The sequence below is a fragment of the Gopherus evgoodei genome, chromosome 3 (genome assembly GCF_007399415.2).
Source record: "Gopherus evgoodei ecotype Sinaloan lineage chromosome 3, rGopEvg1_v1.p, whole genome shotgun sequence".
Classification (NCBI taxonomy): Eukaryota; Metazoa; Chordata; order Testudines; family Testudinidae; genus Gopherus; species Gopherus evgoodei.
In genome coordinates, this window is record NC_044324.1 from 205,107,956 (window position 1) to 205,127,577 (window position 19,622).

The window sequence follows — 19,622 nt, forward strand, 5'->3', positions numbered from 1 at the left end:
TACACTAACAGTGGAACAAATCAACATACCCTCAGAGCCCCGACCAGGGTTATTCTATCTACTACACAAGATCCACAAACCCGGAAATCCTGGACTCCCTATCATCTCGGGCATTGGCCCTCTCACTGAAGGACTGTCTGGATATGTGGACTCTCTACTCAGACCCTATGCCACCAGAACTCCCAGCTATCTCCGTGACGCCACTGATTTCCTGAGGAAACTACAATGCATTGGTGACCTTCCAGAAAACACCATCCTAGCCACCATGGATGTAGAGGCTCTCTGCACAAACATCCCACACACAGATGGAATACAAGCTGTCAGGAACAGTATCCCTGATGATACCACAGCACAACTGGCTGCTGAGCTCTGTGCCTTTATCCTCACACACAACTCTTTCAAATTTGATGACAATATATATCTCCAGATCAGTGGCACCGCTATGGGCACCCGCATGGCCCCACAATATGCCAATATTTTTAGGGCCGACCTGGAACAATGCTTCCTCAGCTCTCGTCCACTCACGCCCCTTCTCTGCCTATGCTACATTGATAACATCTTCATCATCTAGACCCATGGGAAGGAGACTCTGGAAAAATTCCACCACAATTTCAACAGCTTCCACCCCACCATCAACCTCAGCCTGGACCAATCTACACGGGAGGTCCGCTTCCTAGACACCACGGTGCAAATAAGTGATGGTCACATTAACACAACCCTATACCGAAAACCTACTGACCGCTATGCCTACCTTCACGCCTCCAGCTTCCATCCCGGGCACATCACACGATCCATTGTCTACAGCCAAGCACTGAGGTACAACCGCATCCTCTCTAACCCCTCAGACAGAGACCAGCACCTACAAAATCTCCACCAAGCAGTCTCAAAGCTACAATACCCGCACGAGGAATTAAGGAAACAGATCAACAGAGCCAGACGTGTACCCAGAAGCTTCCTACTACAAGACAAACCCAAGAAAGAAACCAACAGGACTCCACTGGCCATCACATACAGTCCCCAGCTAAAACCCCTCCAACACATCATCAGGGACCTACAACCCATCCTGGACAATGATCCCACACTTTCACAGGCCTTGGATGGCAGGCCAGTCCTCGCCCACAGACAACCTGCCAACCTGAAACATATTCTCACCAGTAACTGCACACCGCACCATAGTAACTCTAGCTCAGGAACCAATCCAGGCAACAAACCTCGATGCCAACTCTGCCCACATATCTACACCAGAGACACCATCACCGGTTCATTCACCTGCACGTCCACCAATGTAATATATGCCAGCAATGCCCCTCTGCTATGTACATTGGCCAGACTGGACAGTCTCTATGGAAAAGGATAAATGGACACAAATCAGATATTAGGAATGGCAATATACAAAAACCTGTAGGAGAACACTTCAACCTCCCTGGCCACACTATAGCAGACCTTAAGGTGGTCATCCTGCAGCAAAAAACTTCAGGACCAGACTTCAAAGAGAAACTGCTAGCTTCAGTTCATCTGCAAATTTGACACCATCAGCTCAGGATTAAACAAAGACTGTGAACAGCTTGCCAACTACAGAACCAGTTTCTTCTCCCTTGGTTTTCACACCTCAGCTGCTAGAACAGGGCCTCATCCCCCCTGATTGAACTAACCTCATTATCTCTAGCTTGCTTGCATTCCTGCCCCTGGAAATTTCCACTACATGCATCTGACGAAGTGGGTATTCACCCACGAAAGCTCATGCTCCAAAACGTCTGTTAGTCTATAAGGTGCCACAGGATTCTTTGCTGTTTCAACAAAGGAAAAAAAACTCCAAAACTGTGAGAAGGTTTCTATGCAGTCACTTCTGTTTGTCCGGGATAGTTTGAGGCAAAATGCTGATGCCATTCCTCATCAGTGAATGCCTTGCCAGTGGTGGTTCCATCTATGCAATAAAGGTTTAATGACTCCTGGTGTCTGTTGTAATATAACATGTTTATTTTATGGGGACATTTACTGTGAGCACAGCAGAATAGTCAGGAGCTGGTCTAGCAGCATTTTTGTTAGAATGCGTTGGGAGACGTCAGAGACAGTGGACTTTGTGTGTGTGTGAGAGAGACAGTGAGGGTTGGGGGGGTGGAATGGTGGCTTAGGGACAGGGAGAGGGGTTGTGGCTGCAGAGGGACAGGAAATGAGGGTGGGTGGTAGGCAAGGCTTAGATTGGTTGTTTGAGAAAATGTGTATTTTGCTAGCTCCTGGTGGGTGGTGGGGAGAGGGAGAAAGAAGACGGTAAGTGGCTACTTCCTGATCTTGGGGCAGATTAATGTGATGTTTCCCAAGATGCACTGCACAGAGATTTGGAACTGACAGCACAGGTACCTTGACCACTGAGGGGAGAGAAATATATGTGCTGCCAGGGTTGCCAACATATGGATTCTGGGCAGTTCTTGGATCTCAAGGTTGTAGAAGTTTGCGGGAGAGCAAGGAGTACACCATGACATAAGGATTGCTGACTACAGGGTGGAGAGAGATGGCCTGCATTGGAACCACATTTTGCCCACTCTGCAGCATCTATGATCACTGACTTAGGAGATGGTGAAAAACCATTTTTGGTGAATCCCTCAGGTGGAGATGATTTGGGCCTTATTCCTGGTGTACACCTCATACAGCCTCTGAGAGCAAATTTGGACTTCATCAGAGATTTGTGTCCAAGAGCTGTGACAGTTTCCTCTGATTTGGCTGAGCATTGGAATAATCACTACAGTGACAATATGAAAGCTAGTAATAAGTACTGGAAGAACATTAATCAGGAAATTGGAGGCTTTATGGCTGACTAGACTGTATGGCATAGAAATATAACCAGCTCTGACACCTTGTTTCTTGGACATGGTGTACATTTATTGGACACAGATCAGAAAAACCTTTCTCTCAAACGTAAAACTCAATATTTTGGAACAGAAACCCAATCTGTGATTTCTCTCCGGCCCTGATCTCAGCACTGTAGCATCTGAGGGCATGTCTACACTATAAACTTAACTTGACCTATGTTAGGTCGACATACAGCCACTGCAGTCATTACTGCAGTGGTTCACACAATCATAGAATTATAGGACTTGAAGGGACCTCCAGAGGTCATCTAGTCCAGTCCCCTGCATTCATGGCAGGACTAAGTATTATCTAGACCATCCCTGACAGGTGTTTGTCTAACCTGCTCTTAAAAATCTCCACTGAGATTCGACAACCTCCCTAGGCAATTTATTCCAGTGCTTAAACACCCTGACAGTTAGGAAGTTTTTCCTAATGTCCAACCCTAAACCTCCTTTACTGCAATTTAAGTCCATTGCTTCTTGTCCTATCCTCAGAGGTTAAGAAGAATAATTTTTCTCCCTCGTTCTTGTAACAACCTTTTATATACTTGAAAACTGTTATCTTGTCCCCTCTCAGTCTTCTCTTTTCCAGACTGAACAAACCCAATATTTTCAGTCTTCCCTCATAGGTCATGTTTTCTAGACCTTTAATCATTTTTGTTGCTCTTATCTGGACTTTCTCCAATTTCTCCACATCTTTCCTGAAATGTGGTACCCAGAACTGGACACAATACTTCAGATGAGGCCTAATCAGCGTGGAATAGAGCAGAAGAATTACTTCTCATGTCTTGCTTTCAACACTCCTGCTAGTATATCCCAGAATGATGGTTGCCTTTTTTGCAACAGTGTTACACGGTTGACTCATATTTAGATTGTGGCCCACTATGACCCCCAGATTCCTTTCTGCAGTACTCCTTCCTAGGCAATCATTTCCCACTTGTAACACCAACAGACCCTGGTCACCAGCAGGCGGGATCGAACCTGGGCCTCTGGAGCTTAATACATGGGCCTCTACCTCATGAACTAAAAGCCAACTGACTCTTAGGTAAGGCTGTAGACCAGACTAATTTAACTCTCTCTAAGTGCTCTCGGTGCCACTAGATGGGACAGAACACCACATCCAGGAGGTGTCTAGGTTACATATGCACTGAATCTCTATACAGAATGAACCGTGACATAATGAGTAAGGATAATCCAACTCATCTTTGCCCTGGTGGGACAGGAATATGAAAGAAAGTCATACAGATTCTTTGCTGCTAAGTCCTTAAGAGTTCTTCATCATTAACAAGACCATGGAAGTTCTCCACTTACCCATAGCCATGGAATGTTGCATAGGACAGGTATTATTCACTCCCATGCACCTGTATTAAGGAGCTGGTGAACAGCATGATGTATCATAAGCTTCTGAATCAACTTCAGGGGAAGCCTAAGAAGGAGAATACTTTAATATTCTCTGCTGGAGGTGACAAGGGATATGTCTATGGTGAGTTTCACGTTTGTGAGGAGTGAGGTGACTTCTGCAAATGACTTGGAGATGTCAATAATCACTTTGGCTCATTATTGAAGCGTGGGTTAGCATTTCCAGGGTGACCTCGAAGTTCTGTAATGGTCCGACAAGTGGTGGCCTCACTGATGGAAGTTCTATATTATAGATTTTTAAGTACTGGGATCTACCAAATGGAAGTGTTGAACAGAGAATCCAGAAATACAAAAGAGTAAAAGGACTGTTTATGGATATGGGACAAGGGGAAAAAATCTAATTAGCTTAGGGTAATTTTCACAGTGTAAATCAGATAAGAACAGAGGTGGTGTGGGTAATGTATTGTGCAGATTTCTGCTTCTGATGTCATTTACAGTTCACTAATGAAGGAGTAACTCCACTGACACCACCATCAGCGTAAGCGAGATCAGAAAGCATGCCCCTGGCATCTAAAGAAAAACATTTTACTTTCTTTTTTCAGTTCACATAGTGACCAAAATGCACCAAAATTATCAGTCTTAAATTTTGCACCATTAACCTCTGTTTGAGATAACTGTGTTGATTTCAGGTTCTGGTGGAATCATATTTGCTTTATTATTCTAAATAATGTAGCATGTTTGCCTGCTGTATATGCAGCAGTTATGGAACCATTTAGTTGAATTATTTTATGAGGCTGTTTTTCTTATTCTCAGTGGCCATATGTTGCTGCTGAAAATGGAAGATGCTCCTATCAGACACCCACAACGACTGTACCCTTCTGTGTTCTATCTCTTTCTTGTTTCTTGGCATGATTGAAGAATTCTCTTTTTCCTGTAACATTGGTGGTATCAGTGCACAGAGAAGTAACCATTGTTTCTAAGCCTCCAATTCAGGTTTTTGACTCAATGATAACAGTCATCATCTTCAGGCAATGATCTGCTGGATCAATAGACAGTGCAAGACTAGTGCAAAATGTGTCAACCTCTTATGTACAAATACTTGAAGGGGTTACTTATGTTCTCCAAACCTGGAAACTATTGACTCGCTTTGGTTTGATTTGACATTGTTGGTCGTGGTGACAGTACCAGGTTTCAGGGTTGTTGGAATATAATAAAAGAATATGCACAACTTAGAGAGATTTTTCTATGTAAGTTATGCAAACACTTATCACAGGCTGACAAGTTTTTTTTCCTCCAGCAATAAACTAACAACGATGATCAGTAATCCACCACCTCTGTACTAATTCTTTATACCAGTGCCCAGTATACTGTGGAATTGAACATTCAAATGATCAAGTAAACTGAAGTGTAAATGCACTTGAATCTACATGATTCACATCACCGAAACCTAAATTTTAACCATTTTAATTCAGAAACTATATCAGCCTGGCTGATGTAAATCACTACACAAGATGCAAAGCAGAGGATAATTAGGCTTTAAATATCTATTAACAGGATAACCTGTACAGATGATCAGCGATAATATAAGAACTGGCATTTCTTTCTTTTTTATTCTCTTCCCCTGCCCCCATTTACTGAACTTCTCGTGACCAAAAACTGTGCCACCCATGACCTTTCCTGAGATAGTATGTGCAGGAGGAAGGTGTGAGGGAAAGGACATAACTAGATAAATACAAAGGCAAAGATTCCAAGGAGTCCATGTATTTCAACTTTGAGTCTACTCATTAGCTTTTCTCTGCAGAATTTTTTCCGCTGCAGATATAGGACCATTCAGAGCCCAGTGAAGTCAACGTGATTATTTCTGTCAACTTCAGTGGGCTTTGGATCAAGCCTGTAAGTCAGGCCAACATGCATTTTTAGGATAATCATAATGTACCATAACCAATCTTCACATTACAGTATATGTTACACGATTTCCATTAATGACTTATGCAAAAAAAAGAAGAACAGATCAAATAGGACTAAACCAAATAGGTCATAATGTATATTTATTGCTGTCTGAAACTCTTTTTTATTTAAAGAAGAGGGTTGGATAAGACACATTACATAAAGCTATAAATACAATAAACCGCTAGTCATACATTTATAAATTATCTTGTGGGAGAAACATTATAAAAATATATAATGCCATTGAAAGTATTTTGGAAGAACAATCATGTTAAATACTAATGAGATTAGTGTTGACTTTGCTACAGCCTATCCCTTCAACATATTAGATTTCCCAAGATAAACAAGGCCAGGGCTCATTAGTATCTGGATCATGTAGCCTTTATAATATTGACAGGTTGGTATTACCAATGGAATCTTAAACCACAATGGTCTGTGCCAAAGTTTCACACTCCCTAATGGCTACAGTATCAGAATTAGCAGGGTGAGAATCACGATTAGAAATATCATTAGGTTTGAAGACTTGAAGCACATGGGGAAGAATGACCAAAAGTATTACATTCACATGTTATCAAAGTCCTTTTATTAACAATTTCATTAAGCAGATGATCAATGCCACAACTGTTAAAACATAGACAGAGATAGAGACAAACCATAAGATGTCCAGCATCAGTGATTTCATACTTACATCCCGTGGGGAAACATAAAGATGAGTAGGATGACCATCAGGTGGCCATCCCCTGGGATGTTTCCTACCCTCCTGGGGTAGACAACATCTTTTATCCTGAATTTCTTTGACACCAACCATGCATATGCATAAGGGTGTCAATCCCGTTCTCCTTATTTGCACTTCCACAACCCATGAATTTTAGGGTGCCCCATTTCTCATAGGCTACCTGTATTGTTCCCCTTATTCTCATTAACATCTACATTAACATCTCATTAACATCAATGAGTTACCATAGCAATTTGAAGTTATTACAGAATCCCCTGAAATGTTATGGGACATCTTGCAATATTAACTGGCAGATTGTGGCATATTTTCCAGTCTATTGCTGCATAGTTTTCAAAATATCAGCACATAACACATTGTTTATTATAATCTTACAGTTTACTGGTACAGGGTTATCTCTTGGTCATCTAGTCATGTCGACCTATTTCCAGCCTGAGACCTTGTGTGGCCAGACTGCATATTTTACAGATCTAAAGTCTGTAGGCCTTGTGTTATAGTCTTCCTTATATACCTACTATTCTCTCACCAATAATACATGCTTATCAATCTCATATCCCTATAACACTATCCTACATATTTCTGTACTTGTACCTACAGTTTAAATTTATTCATCACCCATTGATTACCTATGGGTTAACTACAACAATAGATAATAAAATTACATGATTATATAAGATGATTCGCTACAATGGGGACTGCAAGGAACACCTAGGTATGGCATGAATTATGCCTGATAGGCCCAAGTCACAAAGTTCAGAACTGGACCTGACCATTGCCAGATTTCAGAAGTGTTTGGATCTGAAGCTTGGGCTGATCCTTAGAGTTGACAATGTTTTGCCTTCTGAGTCAGGACTAAAACAATGACAAAGCATGGTGCTAGGTAGCTTTGGACAGCTGGGATGCTGTGTTTTGAATAAAATGCCAAACTGAAGTCCAGATCTGGTGCCCTGGGCAAATAACAAATTAGATTTCTGGTGAGTTCTGTGGAAACCTTTGAAACAGCAGTAATCCTAAGTAATATTTCCCAACAATTTATCCAACAATATTTTTAGTCCTTTCTTAATTTTTCTTTGCTTTGTTATTTCTGTATCTTAAAGTGCCTACCTTCCTGTCTATTTCCATACTTATATGGCCCTTATCACTATAGCCGTTGAGTGCCTTTGGCTTCAGGCTTGGCTTTCATCTGTGTATTTAAAAGCAAAGCAATTGCTAATGCTAACTGGAGTGAGAGAGAGCTTTAAAATGCATATTGAATATTTATAAGCCTCCTCAGAGCATTTTGTAAGTGGGATGAAAAGGTTTCTAATTTCTGCTGCAAGGCAGTTCCTAGTTCTCAGACAACTGTAACAGAGCCAGTCAGTTCACTGGGGAAATGTGCATCTTCTGAATGCATTTACTACTGAAAGATAGAGATTTTCTTTTCCTTTTGGTGGAAATAGGGCACAAGTAATAGGATGAAAGAAACTATCTCACCATATTTATGGCCCACTCAGAAAATGAGTTTGAGATGTAGATCAACACCTCAGATATTTGAAGTTTGGATTGCATTGGGCTCTGGCAAAACAACTATTAAGTGCTACATGATTTTGATGTTATTCCTGTCTTAATCCTCAGTGCACAGAAAGAATTAATTTCAAACAGGGATCTTTAATGGTTGTATAGCACAAGTGTTTGCTTAGATGTTAATTCAGTTAAATAGTTAAGCACATGCTTAAAGTTAAGTGTGCAAGTAGTTCTACTGAAGCTCCTATTTAGTTTAGGGGCTGTGTTGCATCTGGGTATGTTATGAACCTGATTCACCACTCAGACAGAGTTGCACCTCTCAGAGAGTACCTCAGACACAACCATTCTAAGGAACAGTGGCAAAAGGTGATGCAGGACTATATTTTAGATTGATAGTGCATTTTCTGCCAGATACAGTTCAAATCTGCATCCCCTAGTCACTCCGGATCAACTCTTGCATGCCCTGCAGAACAATCATATGAACCAAAAGAAGCTTCTTTGTTACAACAGAATACATGTAGGAATGTAGTTATTTCCTGCTCTGAAACTAAGACATTTTGGAAAGCTATTGGAGACTCCATAAAGGACATAACAGAATCGGGTGTTAGATAATCCCTTAGTATTTTTATTAAATTGTCCTGAAAATTCTGAGTTTCGTAAAAACCATGAAAAACTGATCACTCATCTCCTAGATGCTGCTAGAATTACCACAGCAAGGTGATGGAAGAGGAGTGACTCCTCTAAAACTATTGACGGATATAAAAAATGTGGGATATTCTGGATCTAGAAAAACTAACTCATCATGTTAGAGTTCTACAGGGGAGAAGGAAAAAGGATAGCTTCTTAGTAATGTGGTGGAACTTTTTGTAGTTTTCTGGAAGAAGGTAATTGCCTGCCACCAAACCTGATAGTTTGAGAACTTTTTTTGAAGGGAGAAACCCCTTCAACAATGCTCCAAATTAATATCAACATTAAGATATTAAAATAAGGAAAATAGGAGGAAAAAGAGCAGTTTAATATCGTATAGAGTTTTGACTGGACCACTAATAAACAGGTTATACATCTAAATGTAAAAAAAACATAAGTTTGGACCTAAACATGAGATAATGAAAGACTTTAACTGACACTATCAACTGACAAGATGGGGAGGACTATGAACAGTAGAAATACATCAACTAGAATATGTGATCAATAGCACAAAGTTGAAGAGAGTGACTGGTAGCTTCTCTCATCAATATCACTTCTTTAGGCCAATTTATAATTGTGTATTTGTCTCTATATTAAGTTTATCTGTGACAGGGTGGACTAGGCCCTGAGGCTCCCTGGAGGCCTTGTGGCCCTGCCACACCCGACCCCAGAAAAGGGCAATAGAGAGATCCTACAAGCTGCCTAGAGAAGCTGCAGGGGAAGCAACCGGTCAGGGCCCAGTAGGCTAGTATAGGACAAGCTGCAGGGCCAGACTGAGATCAGTTCCTTGCTAGAGCTGGAGGACAGTGGATGGTGCTCCAGGCTGGCTACTGGAACTCCACCAGGACAAGCCCTGAGGTAAGGGTGAAGAATATGCTGGAGCCATGGGGAAGTGGCCCAGGGAATTGTAGCAGCAATGCAGTTTATTTGAAGGGGGAAGGTGGATAGCTGCTATCTGTAGGATCCCAGAGTAAAAGGTATGCCTGGGTCCCCTGGGAAAGTGACCTGGACTTTGAGGCACCCCAGAAGGGGAACTGAACTATAGTGGCCCAGCTGGAGAGCTGTGGCCAAAAAGGCCCTGTGAGGGTGAAGACATTGCCTCCAGGGAGGGAGCCCTGGGGCACCACTTTGCACCAGAGCCGGGACAACTTGAGAGAGATGTTTCAGAGGGCACTGAGAGAGGCCCCTGTTGGCCTTGCACTCTGAAAGGAGTTCGCTTTGTTTTTGTCTCACTGACAGACTGTGTATGACTAGGCCGGAGGGCTGAGTCACTGAAGACCCACCACAAACAGGTAGAGAGAATGTGCAGGCACATGCACTTGGCCAGGGGGCGCTCGCGAGAGGTGAGTGCACTCCATTACAACTGGCAACATACAATGAAAACACTGTGATATATAATACAGTGGGATAGGCTGACCAATCGGCAATGTATCATTACAGTTCAATGTTAAGGATATTATAAGCCTGAGACCCATGCTCTCTCCTTGTTTGTTAATTACTTCATTTATGTTGCTTCTTAAAAGCGGCTACAGACTTTGAATGCAGCATCTCTCACTGAGCCTCAAGTAATACTGATTCCACTGGGAGCTTTAGCTGTTTTTAGCTATTGCATCATAATATGCTTGTTATGCATGTACCTTCATTCTGATTATACTAAGTTCGTTGGCTAATGTTCCCTTTGCTGGTTAAGGAATGAATTCTACTGCTGTAGAATAAGGAAGTTACCATCAAAGATAGGGTCAGTTTCTAATCTTGCATGCACCATGACAGCACTGTGTGTGTGTCTCAAAATATGCTATTGCACATCCAAAATCTGAATTTGACCCTTCATAAGGTTTCTTTTCATTAACATCTGCACTGAGTCTGTCTCTTATTCAAGAAAAACCCCTTTCGGTATCAACAAATGTTTTATCCAAGTAAAGACTGAGAAGGGGTTAAAGGCAGGATTGTAACTTGTACTTTACACATGTGCAGGGGAACAAAAAGGAACAAGAGCACCCCCTTACCCTCTTACAGTCCTATTTGGATCCAGGTGCAGATGAGCAGGTGCGTGCAGTACATCTGTTTATTCCCTCCTCAAAGAAGGGGGGCATTGAATGGACAGAGAATGAGTGGAGACTTGGCTCCACCTCATGCTTTTTTTGACTGTGCAGCTGCTGAACCAACCCTGGGGCTGCAGAGGGGGTATTTGCTGATGCGATAAGCCAACAGCAAATTACCCTCCTTGAATGATGGGGCAGCAGCAGGAGAATTGTGGCTGCGTAGGTTACAGTTCCTTTCAGGGATACTTATGTAGCAGCACAGCTAAGCACTAGTCTTCTCTGTGGGCTGTGTGCTTGTGACTGAGCCTCTCTCAGTAAGTTCCTCACCCTCTTTTCTGCATCTGGGAAGGAAAAATCACAGAACAGGTGCAAAGTTCATGAGCAAATTAAAAAAGCCATTTGAAACCAAGATAATTTTTACCTCCCAGAGTATGGGTTTCAGGAGGAAGGTGCAGCTAGGGGCTGAGGCAGGTATAACTTATGTACTTGCCTCCTACGCAGACTTTAATCATGTAATTGTTCCCTAGCTTATCAGTTGGAACAGTAGCCTGAGAAGCAACAAAGACATCCCAGAGTCACACGCAAGCAGTAACAGCACCCAGTGGAATACTTTTCACTTCTGTAAAATGTAATCTTGCTTCTGCAGTTAAAAATACGTTGTAGTAATTGCTGTCATTAGCAAAGCCTCTTCCCTTTCAATAGTTTTTGTTTCCCCCTTTTAGTTTGTAATTAGGTTTTAAAATTTATTTTTAGAGGTGGTTCTTTTACAGGGTTGCCAGCAGTTTGGAGCAGGGACTTACTTTTAGTTCTGTATTTGTACAGCACCTAGCACAATGCGGGTTCCTGGCCAAGATTGGGGCTGGCAGGTGTGATTGCAGTTGTAATAATAAAGGAAGAAGCCAAACATGACTTTATTTTTACCGTGTTGTTTATATTATTAACTGGAGAATAAAGAATTAGGGGAGTGTCATCTTGAAAGAGTCGAGATAAGCAGGATATAGAGAGACTCCTTCATGATTTTGCAGTATCTCTTAGAGCTTTTTTTAAAATGTACAAGAGTGGTTGCATCAGAAGAGTTGATTGTAAGGAAGTGTTGAACATGATCAATATAAAATATGCCTGAAATCCTTCGAGGCTTATTCTCACTTTGATACACATTGAGAGTACTCAGTGCTATGTTATATTTGTACATCAAGTGAAGATTAATCTGTTTGCTGTTCTGTTCTATGTAGGTACTTTCATGGCCCTCATCACCTTAATATCTGAGACCCTCAGAATAATTAATACTGTACTTAATCATCCTTACAACTCTCTCTGAGGGCCTATTTTATACATGAGGAGCTGAGGCACAGGGCAGAATAAGAGACATGCCAAAGGACATATGGGAAGTCTGTGGCTGGCATTAGGGGGTAGCAAGCAGGGCAGTTACCCATGGCCCCACGCCATGGTCCACGCAAAGCTAAGGGACTCGGGCTGGGCTCGGGCTTTGGCTTTCTGCCCTGGGCCCCAGTGAGTCTAATGCTGGCCCTGCTTGGCCCTGAAACCTGTTTCCAGCCCCCCAGGGGGTTGTGGACCCCCAGTTGAGAACCATTGCTCTAGAGTGTCCTTCCTCCTTATTGGTCATGGAGTTACTGGTTACTGACATTTTATTTCTTTTTTGTAACAGACATGAATCCTTTCATTCTGATTTCACCCTATTACAAAGCAATGGTCAGCACTTCCATTTGCAAAGCCCCAAGTCACTGGTGGAGAGTAATATTGTACCATTAGTTACTTTCCCCTGTGGTCTCACTGGTCCATGAGAGGTTGCTGAATCAGGACAGGACTTCAGGAAGCCATCTCAAAAGCAGAGGGCCCAATACGGCTGTTTGTGGGTTTGAGCAACTAGTTAAGTCATATTCATCAAACTGTTTCACCTTCTTAGGCCTAGTTTTGTGTGTGATCTCTTCCTGATTTCTCTCAAGAGCTTCGTTATTTGTAAATGTTCACTGAAGAGTTTAGACAAATAATTTTCAGACAATTGTTGGTTCACAAACTCTTTGCAAATTGTTCACTACCACTATTAATTACTGACAATTCCTGGTAAGCAACTGGTCATTTGTTCTTGTTTCCCTACCATGACTGAAGCATTTCAACAGGAGACTAATAAATGACCAATAATAATGAATAATTCCAATGCAAATTCACAAGCTTTTGGGATTCGCAAATATAATGAAAACCGATGGTCCTCTGACTATTAATAAATGGGTACTATCACTCTCTGAATTACAATAAATCAGATTCAAGTAGCTCATTTGTGACTATGTTCCTGAATCTGTGATTTTCATTACTTGACTTGGTCTAGTTGCTTTTGCTTACGTTCAAGTCTTCTACATACCTGTAGTTGTTTTGCTATACTGTACAATATGTAGGTTCAGTCCAACAAAATGTGCATAGAATGAGCCATAGGGGCCTATTATTTCTCTCCAGATGTGTCCAAAATAGCCAAGAGAACACGTTTCTTTGAAAGCATCAGAAATGAATTCTTGATAGGAACTGATTTGGATGCTTGGTAAAAAGGAAAAATAACTTGACTTCACTGGGGGATATAGGGAGGAAACCTGACCATGGATTTATGAGAGCTGGAATAATCCTTATAGTACCCTCTGTAAGGATGAGGGCAGTGTAAATACATAACAAGTCTTCCACAGTGGGGAGTCAGCAGGACCTTCATCACCAAAAGTGCAAGTCTAGGTCACTTGAGTTAAAGGAGTAACTAGTAGAAGACTTTTATTTGCTGTGTGATATACTTAGTCATTGTGTTACACTCGGATTGTTTCCCCGAACGGTGAGAAGTTCTCCATGCCCTCTCCTTCCTCTCTAGCTTGATGACCTTGTCACCTGCAAAATTTGGTCTCTCTTCTTTCTCTCTCTCGCTTTGCAGTTTTACTGTCCCTGGGTTCAATTGTACCTTTGAGGCGCAGCCCTGTAATGGGGGCAATGTGGAACTGCACTTTTTTGGAGGTAGGGGGAGTCTAGAGAGGAGATCCACATGATGGAGGAAGACTTCCCCCGCCCAGAACCTCCTAACAATGCTGGGAGAGTGCAACTCCTATTACATCGCTTTATAGAGAATAGCCTACTTGCCCTGCATGCTGATATCAGTGCAGAGATGGGTCCAGGACTTCACTTCCTCCTGCATCTTTTGGGAGCTATGCTCTGCCAGGCCCCATATATACTGTAGCTGTAGGGGATGCAGAGATGGCAGTCAAATGAGGCCCTTGTGTAGTTTGCACAAGGAGAAAAAAGATTTGTTGTGGCCTTCCGCTCTGCCCCTGCATACACAGTGCAGCTATGAAAGGGTAGGCACAATCTTGGCTCAGGTTAGCATTAAAGTCGATCTAGTCAGTGTATTTCAAATGGTAACTAATCGAGCAATTTTGCTTATCCTCTATGTTCACTGTACATCTTTGCAGTACACACAAATATATCCTGTGCGATCAGTCTAAGGGATTTCATCTGGAAGGCCAGGATTTAGCATCGTACTCTGGATTCTGGGAATTACCATGAGAAATAGCTACCCTTTTTGTGAAGGTGCCCCTTTTAGACTATTTTTACTTGAATCACTGTAAAACTAATTTACAAATAAGTCTCAAAGACAGGCAGAGTCTTGGCCCTGTGAGCTGCTGTTTGATGTTATGTATCAAGTGCAGTAGACTCTTGGATATGAGTAGACCCTTTGGAATCTGGCCCTTGATCTCAATTTTCAATCAGAAAAGTTGAATCACGATTAATAATTTCCATGTTTATATTTTCATAAGTATTACAGACTCATTGATAAAATGTTTTGGATTTGTTTTGATTTAAAACATTTTTAAAACCCCTATGGGTATTTGTAATTTTTCTTAATTATTCCCTTGATAATGCTGCTAAATTAAGTCCCTGAAACTGAAATATTAGCATCATTAAATACAGCTTGTTTTGAGAAGTAAAAATTTTAGGTTGCCAAAAGGAGAATTAAAAAAAACTTTTGGTAGATTTAAATAATTTATTGGACTCTGCCTGTGAAAATAGAATTAGCAGAAGGCTTTAGAACTTGAGACACAAGTGGAGCTATCAGAAATGTTGTACCATGCTAATAATGCATGAGACCATCTTTTTCCCCCCTCCCTTATTTTTCTTTATCAATTTCATTCCACAGTATTGAGAAGAAACTCCAGACAGTGCCTTAATCTGGTAGAGAAAATCACTCTGCTTTCTGCCCTAAGTCTTAGAACTTCATTTTAGGTGCAATATAATGGCTCAGAAAAGCATTTCTGTCTTGCCTTATTGCTGAAATACAATTTGTGGTAATTCTAAGTCATTTGCAGTAAAGAAAATTTTGTCCTTTTATTTTGGATGTTTCAGGGAATAAGAAATAATTCTGATGTAATTTGGAAGCCCTGCAGAAATACTGGTGCTGCAGACCTTGAATGCAGAGTGACATTGATACCAATGTTTACAGGTGAAACAATACATTTGTAGCAAATAACCTTAATGTTATAGGGTAAAAGTACCTAAGTGACTTAGGAGCCTGTCTTTAAAAAGTGAATAGGACTTAGGCTCTTTTTAAAAAATTCTCTATTGTTCTTAAGTGTATTTGTTTTGGCTTTGTTTTTGTTTTTTGTTTTAATTTGCTCTTTCTCTTCCCCAGCTTCCCTTTATAGATACTGGGTACCATTTTTATCATAATGGCATCTCCAGGGCCAGGAGAAGACGCAGTCTTCAGCACAAGCTTCATTTGGAAAAAGACCCGAGGGTAAGCTTTTCTCATTGATTTGCCATCCAGCAATCATGATTTCCATGCCAGCCAACTGTGCCGTATGGGATCAGATAACCATGAAGTCTTAACACAGGTAATTCCACGCCTGAGCCAAGCTCCGTGGCTGCTGAACAGAAGTTAAAACAACCTAAGCTTTGATTTTAACATGACAACAACAGTCACAGCTTCGAGCTTGAGTCTTCCATCCGTGCTCACACTTATTAATACTGCAATCTCTGCTAGTAGCCGCACTTGCAGTCAATGAGTTCCAAAAGGCATGTTTCAAACATAAACAAGACCAGCTGCTCATTTAGCCCAGCAGACTTTTGACTTTTATTCTAGAAACTCCAGGTCCCACTTGCAAATGAAACTTCTAGTTTTAAGAAGCAACCTCCCTTCCCTCCCCTCCCCCTCAGCATTCATCTCACTGGTGGAAAGAAAAGGTCCTTTACCATAATGCAGTGATCTAGCAGCAGTTTCTTCTCTCTCTCTTCTTCAGAGTTTTTGCTATTATACAAAAACCTTCCTTAGAGGTTTTTAAAATCAGGCTTGACAAAGCCCTGGCTGGGATGATTTAGTTGGGGATTGGTCCTGCTTTGAGCAGGGGGTTGGACTAGATGACCTCCTGAGGTCCCTTCCAACCCTGATATTCTATGAAGGTAAATACTAGGGCCTGGTCAGAACCAGCTAGCACAAAAAAGTGTTTCTACTGCCCAGAGAAAATAATCATTCTTGGCATTCATGTTATGAAAGCAAATAGGTGATCAATTTATTCCCCTGAATACCCAACTCCATTTCTGTTGGTGTGGGAAAGAGTTGTGCTGTTCCATTCTACCTAGGTTTTTGTTGCCCTGCCTATCATCATGGTATCTGAGCACCTTTCAAAATTAATAAATAAATAAACAAGAAAGTTATTTTAACTAAAACTGAGAAGCTGCATATTGCTATGTTGGGAAGCAGGGATGAAGAATTTCCAGCTCACTCTCTCTGCCTTTGCAGGAGATGGTTAAAATAACTTTGGGCACAGATCCACCAACAATATGGCACCCCTCCAAATTGTAGTCAGCCCATCTGACCGCTGGTAATGTGTGTTGCACTGGCCACTTTATCTGAAACCAAGCAACTGCCAGCTGCTGGCCACCCCTGCTTTCTTTAGGTCACACTCTGTTGTGATACTGAGTTAAGTGAGGCATCATGGGTCCTGTGTCAGTATCAGTCAGGTGTGCAGAATGTCTCTTGATATTCTGAACTACCATCTTCAAGGGTTAAAGGATCTCCATGCCCATTCACTCCTGGGCTTCTTTTCTAAGACTGCCAACAAGGGCACCAGCTAGAGTTTGGGTATGTGTGGGATGCAGATTCCTGCCCCCTTAGCATTAAACTGAGATTCTCAAATTCATTTAATACAATTTACCAGACAAGGACTGGACAGTAACAACTTTCAGACAATACCACCTATTGCAGGATACTAATGAGTGGACTGAGAAGTAAAAGTCTCCAGTTTTCCTTAACCATCCAGTCCTTAAATAGTCAGTTGATTAAGAACTATTTAATAAAGAACAGGAGTAGGCAAATATTATACGAGCCAATGGCTGTGTAGTTCTATGTACTTGAAACAAATATTTCTACTTCTCTATAGAGGTTTGTGTAAATCAGACATGTCCCTTAAGTTGTCATTTTGGCCCTCAGTATTGCAAAGGTGAGCCTCCTGGTATTAGTAAATACTAGACTTGTTGTTGCGCTGACTACACTTGAACTGTTTGACTGCATAATGTGAACATAGGTCAATATGGAGATTGTTTAATTACACGCAGCCTACATTTCAGAGCTGCTCTATTTTGTATCCATTCTATGGAAGTAAAGAGGACTTCAGGGTCTCCAGGGGTCTCAGTCTGGGACCTTTCGTAACCATCACATTCACTTGAATTTTTGGTTTTAATTTCCACTGCCTCCTGATTGTCCTGCTGATTCCTGCACTGCCACATAGTGTAATGATGACTTAGCTTTACGACCTGCTCTCCCTTACTGAATAAACCCATAACAAAAATATCTCCAAAAAGTGGCAAAGCATGGCCATGGATAAGCCCTGATATTTGGTACACCGTTCAGCTTCAGACAGAACTACTGATTTGCTTTAATTTCCAAATTGGAAGCACACTCTGACCTTTCAGATTCTTTTCTATCTTTCTGTGTTGCTCAGTAGGCTCTTTGACATTTTCTCTGTGGCCCTTCTAACAACTTCATGTGTAGCCTCCCAGCTCTCCTAATACTCTCCCGGTGCTTTTAGGACACTCTCTTTTCCAATGAACTCCTGGCCTTTCAAGCTTCTCCTTGCCCTTAGAGTTCTTGATGTTTCTCACCACCATCCTAGTATCTCCTCTCCATCCATGCTGAAAGGTCATCCAAGAGAACTTGGATTTTTGGCTCCTAACGAGATGACTTTTGATCAAAGCACCATGACTTAGAGAACAGTAATTATTAACACTCCAAAGTGTGATTTCAGTGCCAGAGTAATTCATCCCTCATGAATGGTGAGATAATGATGGGATCCTGAAAGCTCCCATGGGACTTCAAAATAAGAAAACAGTTGTACAGGTTAGTCACTTTTTATTATATGTGTTCTGAGCACAAATAAAACAAGCTCTGATCACAATGATCAGTGTGGGAGCCATCATTAAAGCTCTAGCCATGTGCATGGATAAGAGCAAATGTGAACTACAGACACAACACTCTACTTTTGAACTCCAAAAATAATCTCTGCAGCCACCAGTGCACCTAAGTGTAATGACTTCCCTCTAGATCATTTCCCCCAATGTTTGCTAAGGAATGAATGTCAGCACTGTCATGGTTAATAAATTCAACACATGAAATTAAGAATAAAATACTATTAAATTGTCAGCATAGCCAGAAAGCAAGCTGACTGTCTTCAAATCATATGGTCCACTGAATCTCTGATAAGCCACTAAGATTAATTTAGTATTTGTATCTATTTCCACCCAATTTTTTTTGAGAAAGTGAGAAATAAAATCTGTGGGTATGAGCTGAAGCGGTAATCTGTATATTTTTCAGTTTGAAGGGACTACAATTCCTATCTAATTTTAATTATTAGTTGAAAACAGTACAGATGTTCATTCAATTAATTAATGTTCTTTAATTAAGTTAGTCCCTTGAGGAAACCATGTCAATTCTGCAAGAGTCCTGGGAGACAGGCAGCAGAATTCTACTGCAAAGAGGTTACTTTATAATCTCCATACACTGCAGATGCAACAAGATGTCTTTAAACTTCTTGAAAAGGATCAGTTGTGTAAAATGTTCTCTGTGTTTGGTGCCAAAATAATTTTGAGATATGCCAAATGTATTCAGAATTTATATGACAAAAATCACTGCTCTTGAGAGAGCTGGGTTCAAATGTATGTTAAGATGCCTTCATAGAGTTCGAACAGTGCTTCAGTTCCTGCTGGGAGAAACAACCTTACTACCTTTGTTTGGCAACAGCTATCTCAATATTAATGAAGTTTGAAGCAATATTAACATTAGAGGGTGGTAGACACAATAGTGTCATCGAACGCAATATTGCTGGGGACTGGTGAAGATTCGGAAATGGGCACATGAACCTCACGAAGGCATTAAATCTTCTCACAGTATTTTAAATATTTCTTTTTCTTAGAATGGCAAGTACCATAATAAATTGCACAACTTTAAATGGCAGATATCCACTCTTGATC

At 41.2% G+C, this 19,622-nt stretch overlaps 1 protein-coding gene across 1 annotated transcript in view; it reads left to right on the top strand.

The window, feature by feature from the left end:
• PCSK2 (proprotein convertase subtilisin/kexin type 2) overlaps nucleotides 1-19,622 on the top strand; it is a 194,845-nt gene that overhangs the window by 17,769 nt on the left and 157,454 nt on the right. Inside the window, exon 2 of the mRNA XM_030557861.1 lies at nucleotides 15,790-15,894. Within this exon, the coding sequence (XP_030413721.1) occupies nucleotides 15,790-15,894 (105 nt within the window). The remainder of the gene's footprint in view (nucleotides 1-15,789; nucleotides 15,895-19,622) is intronic.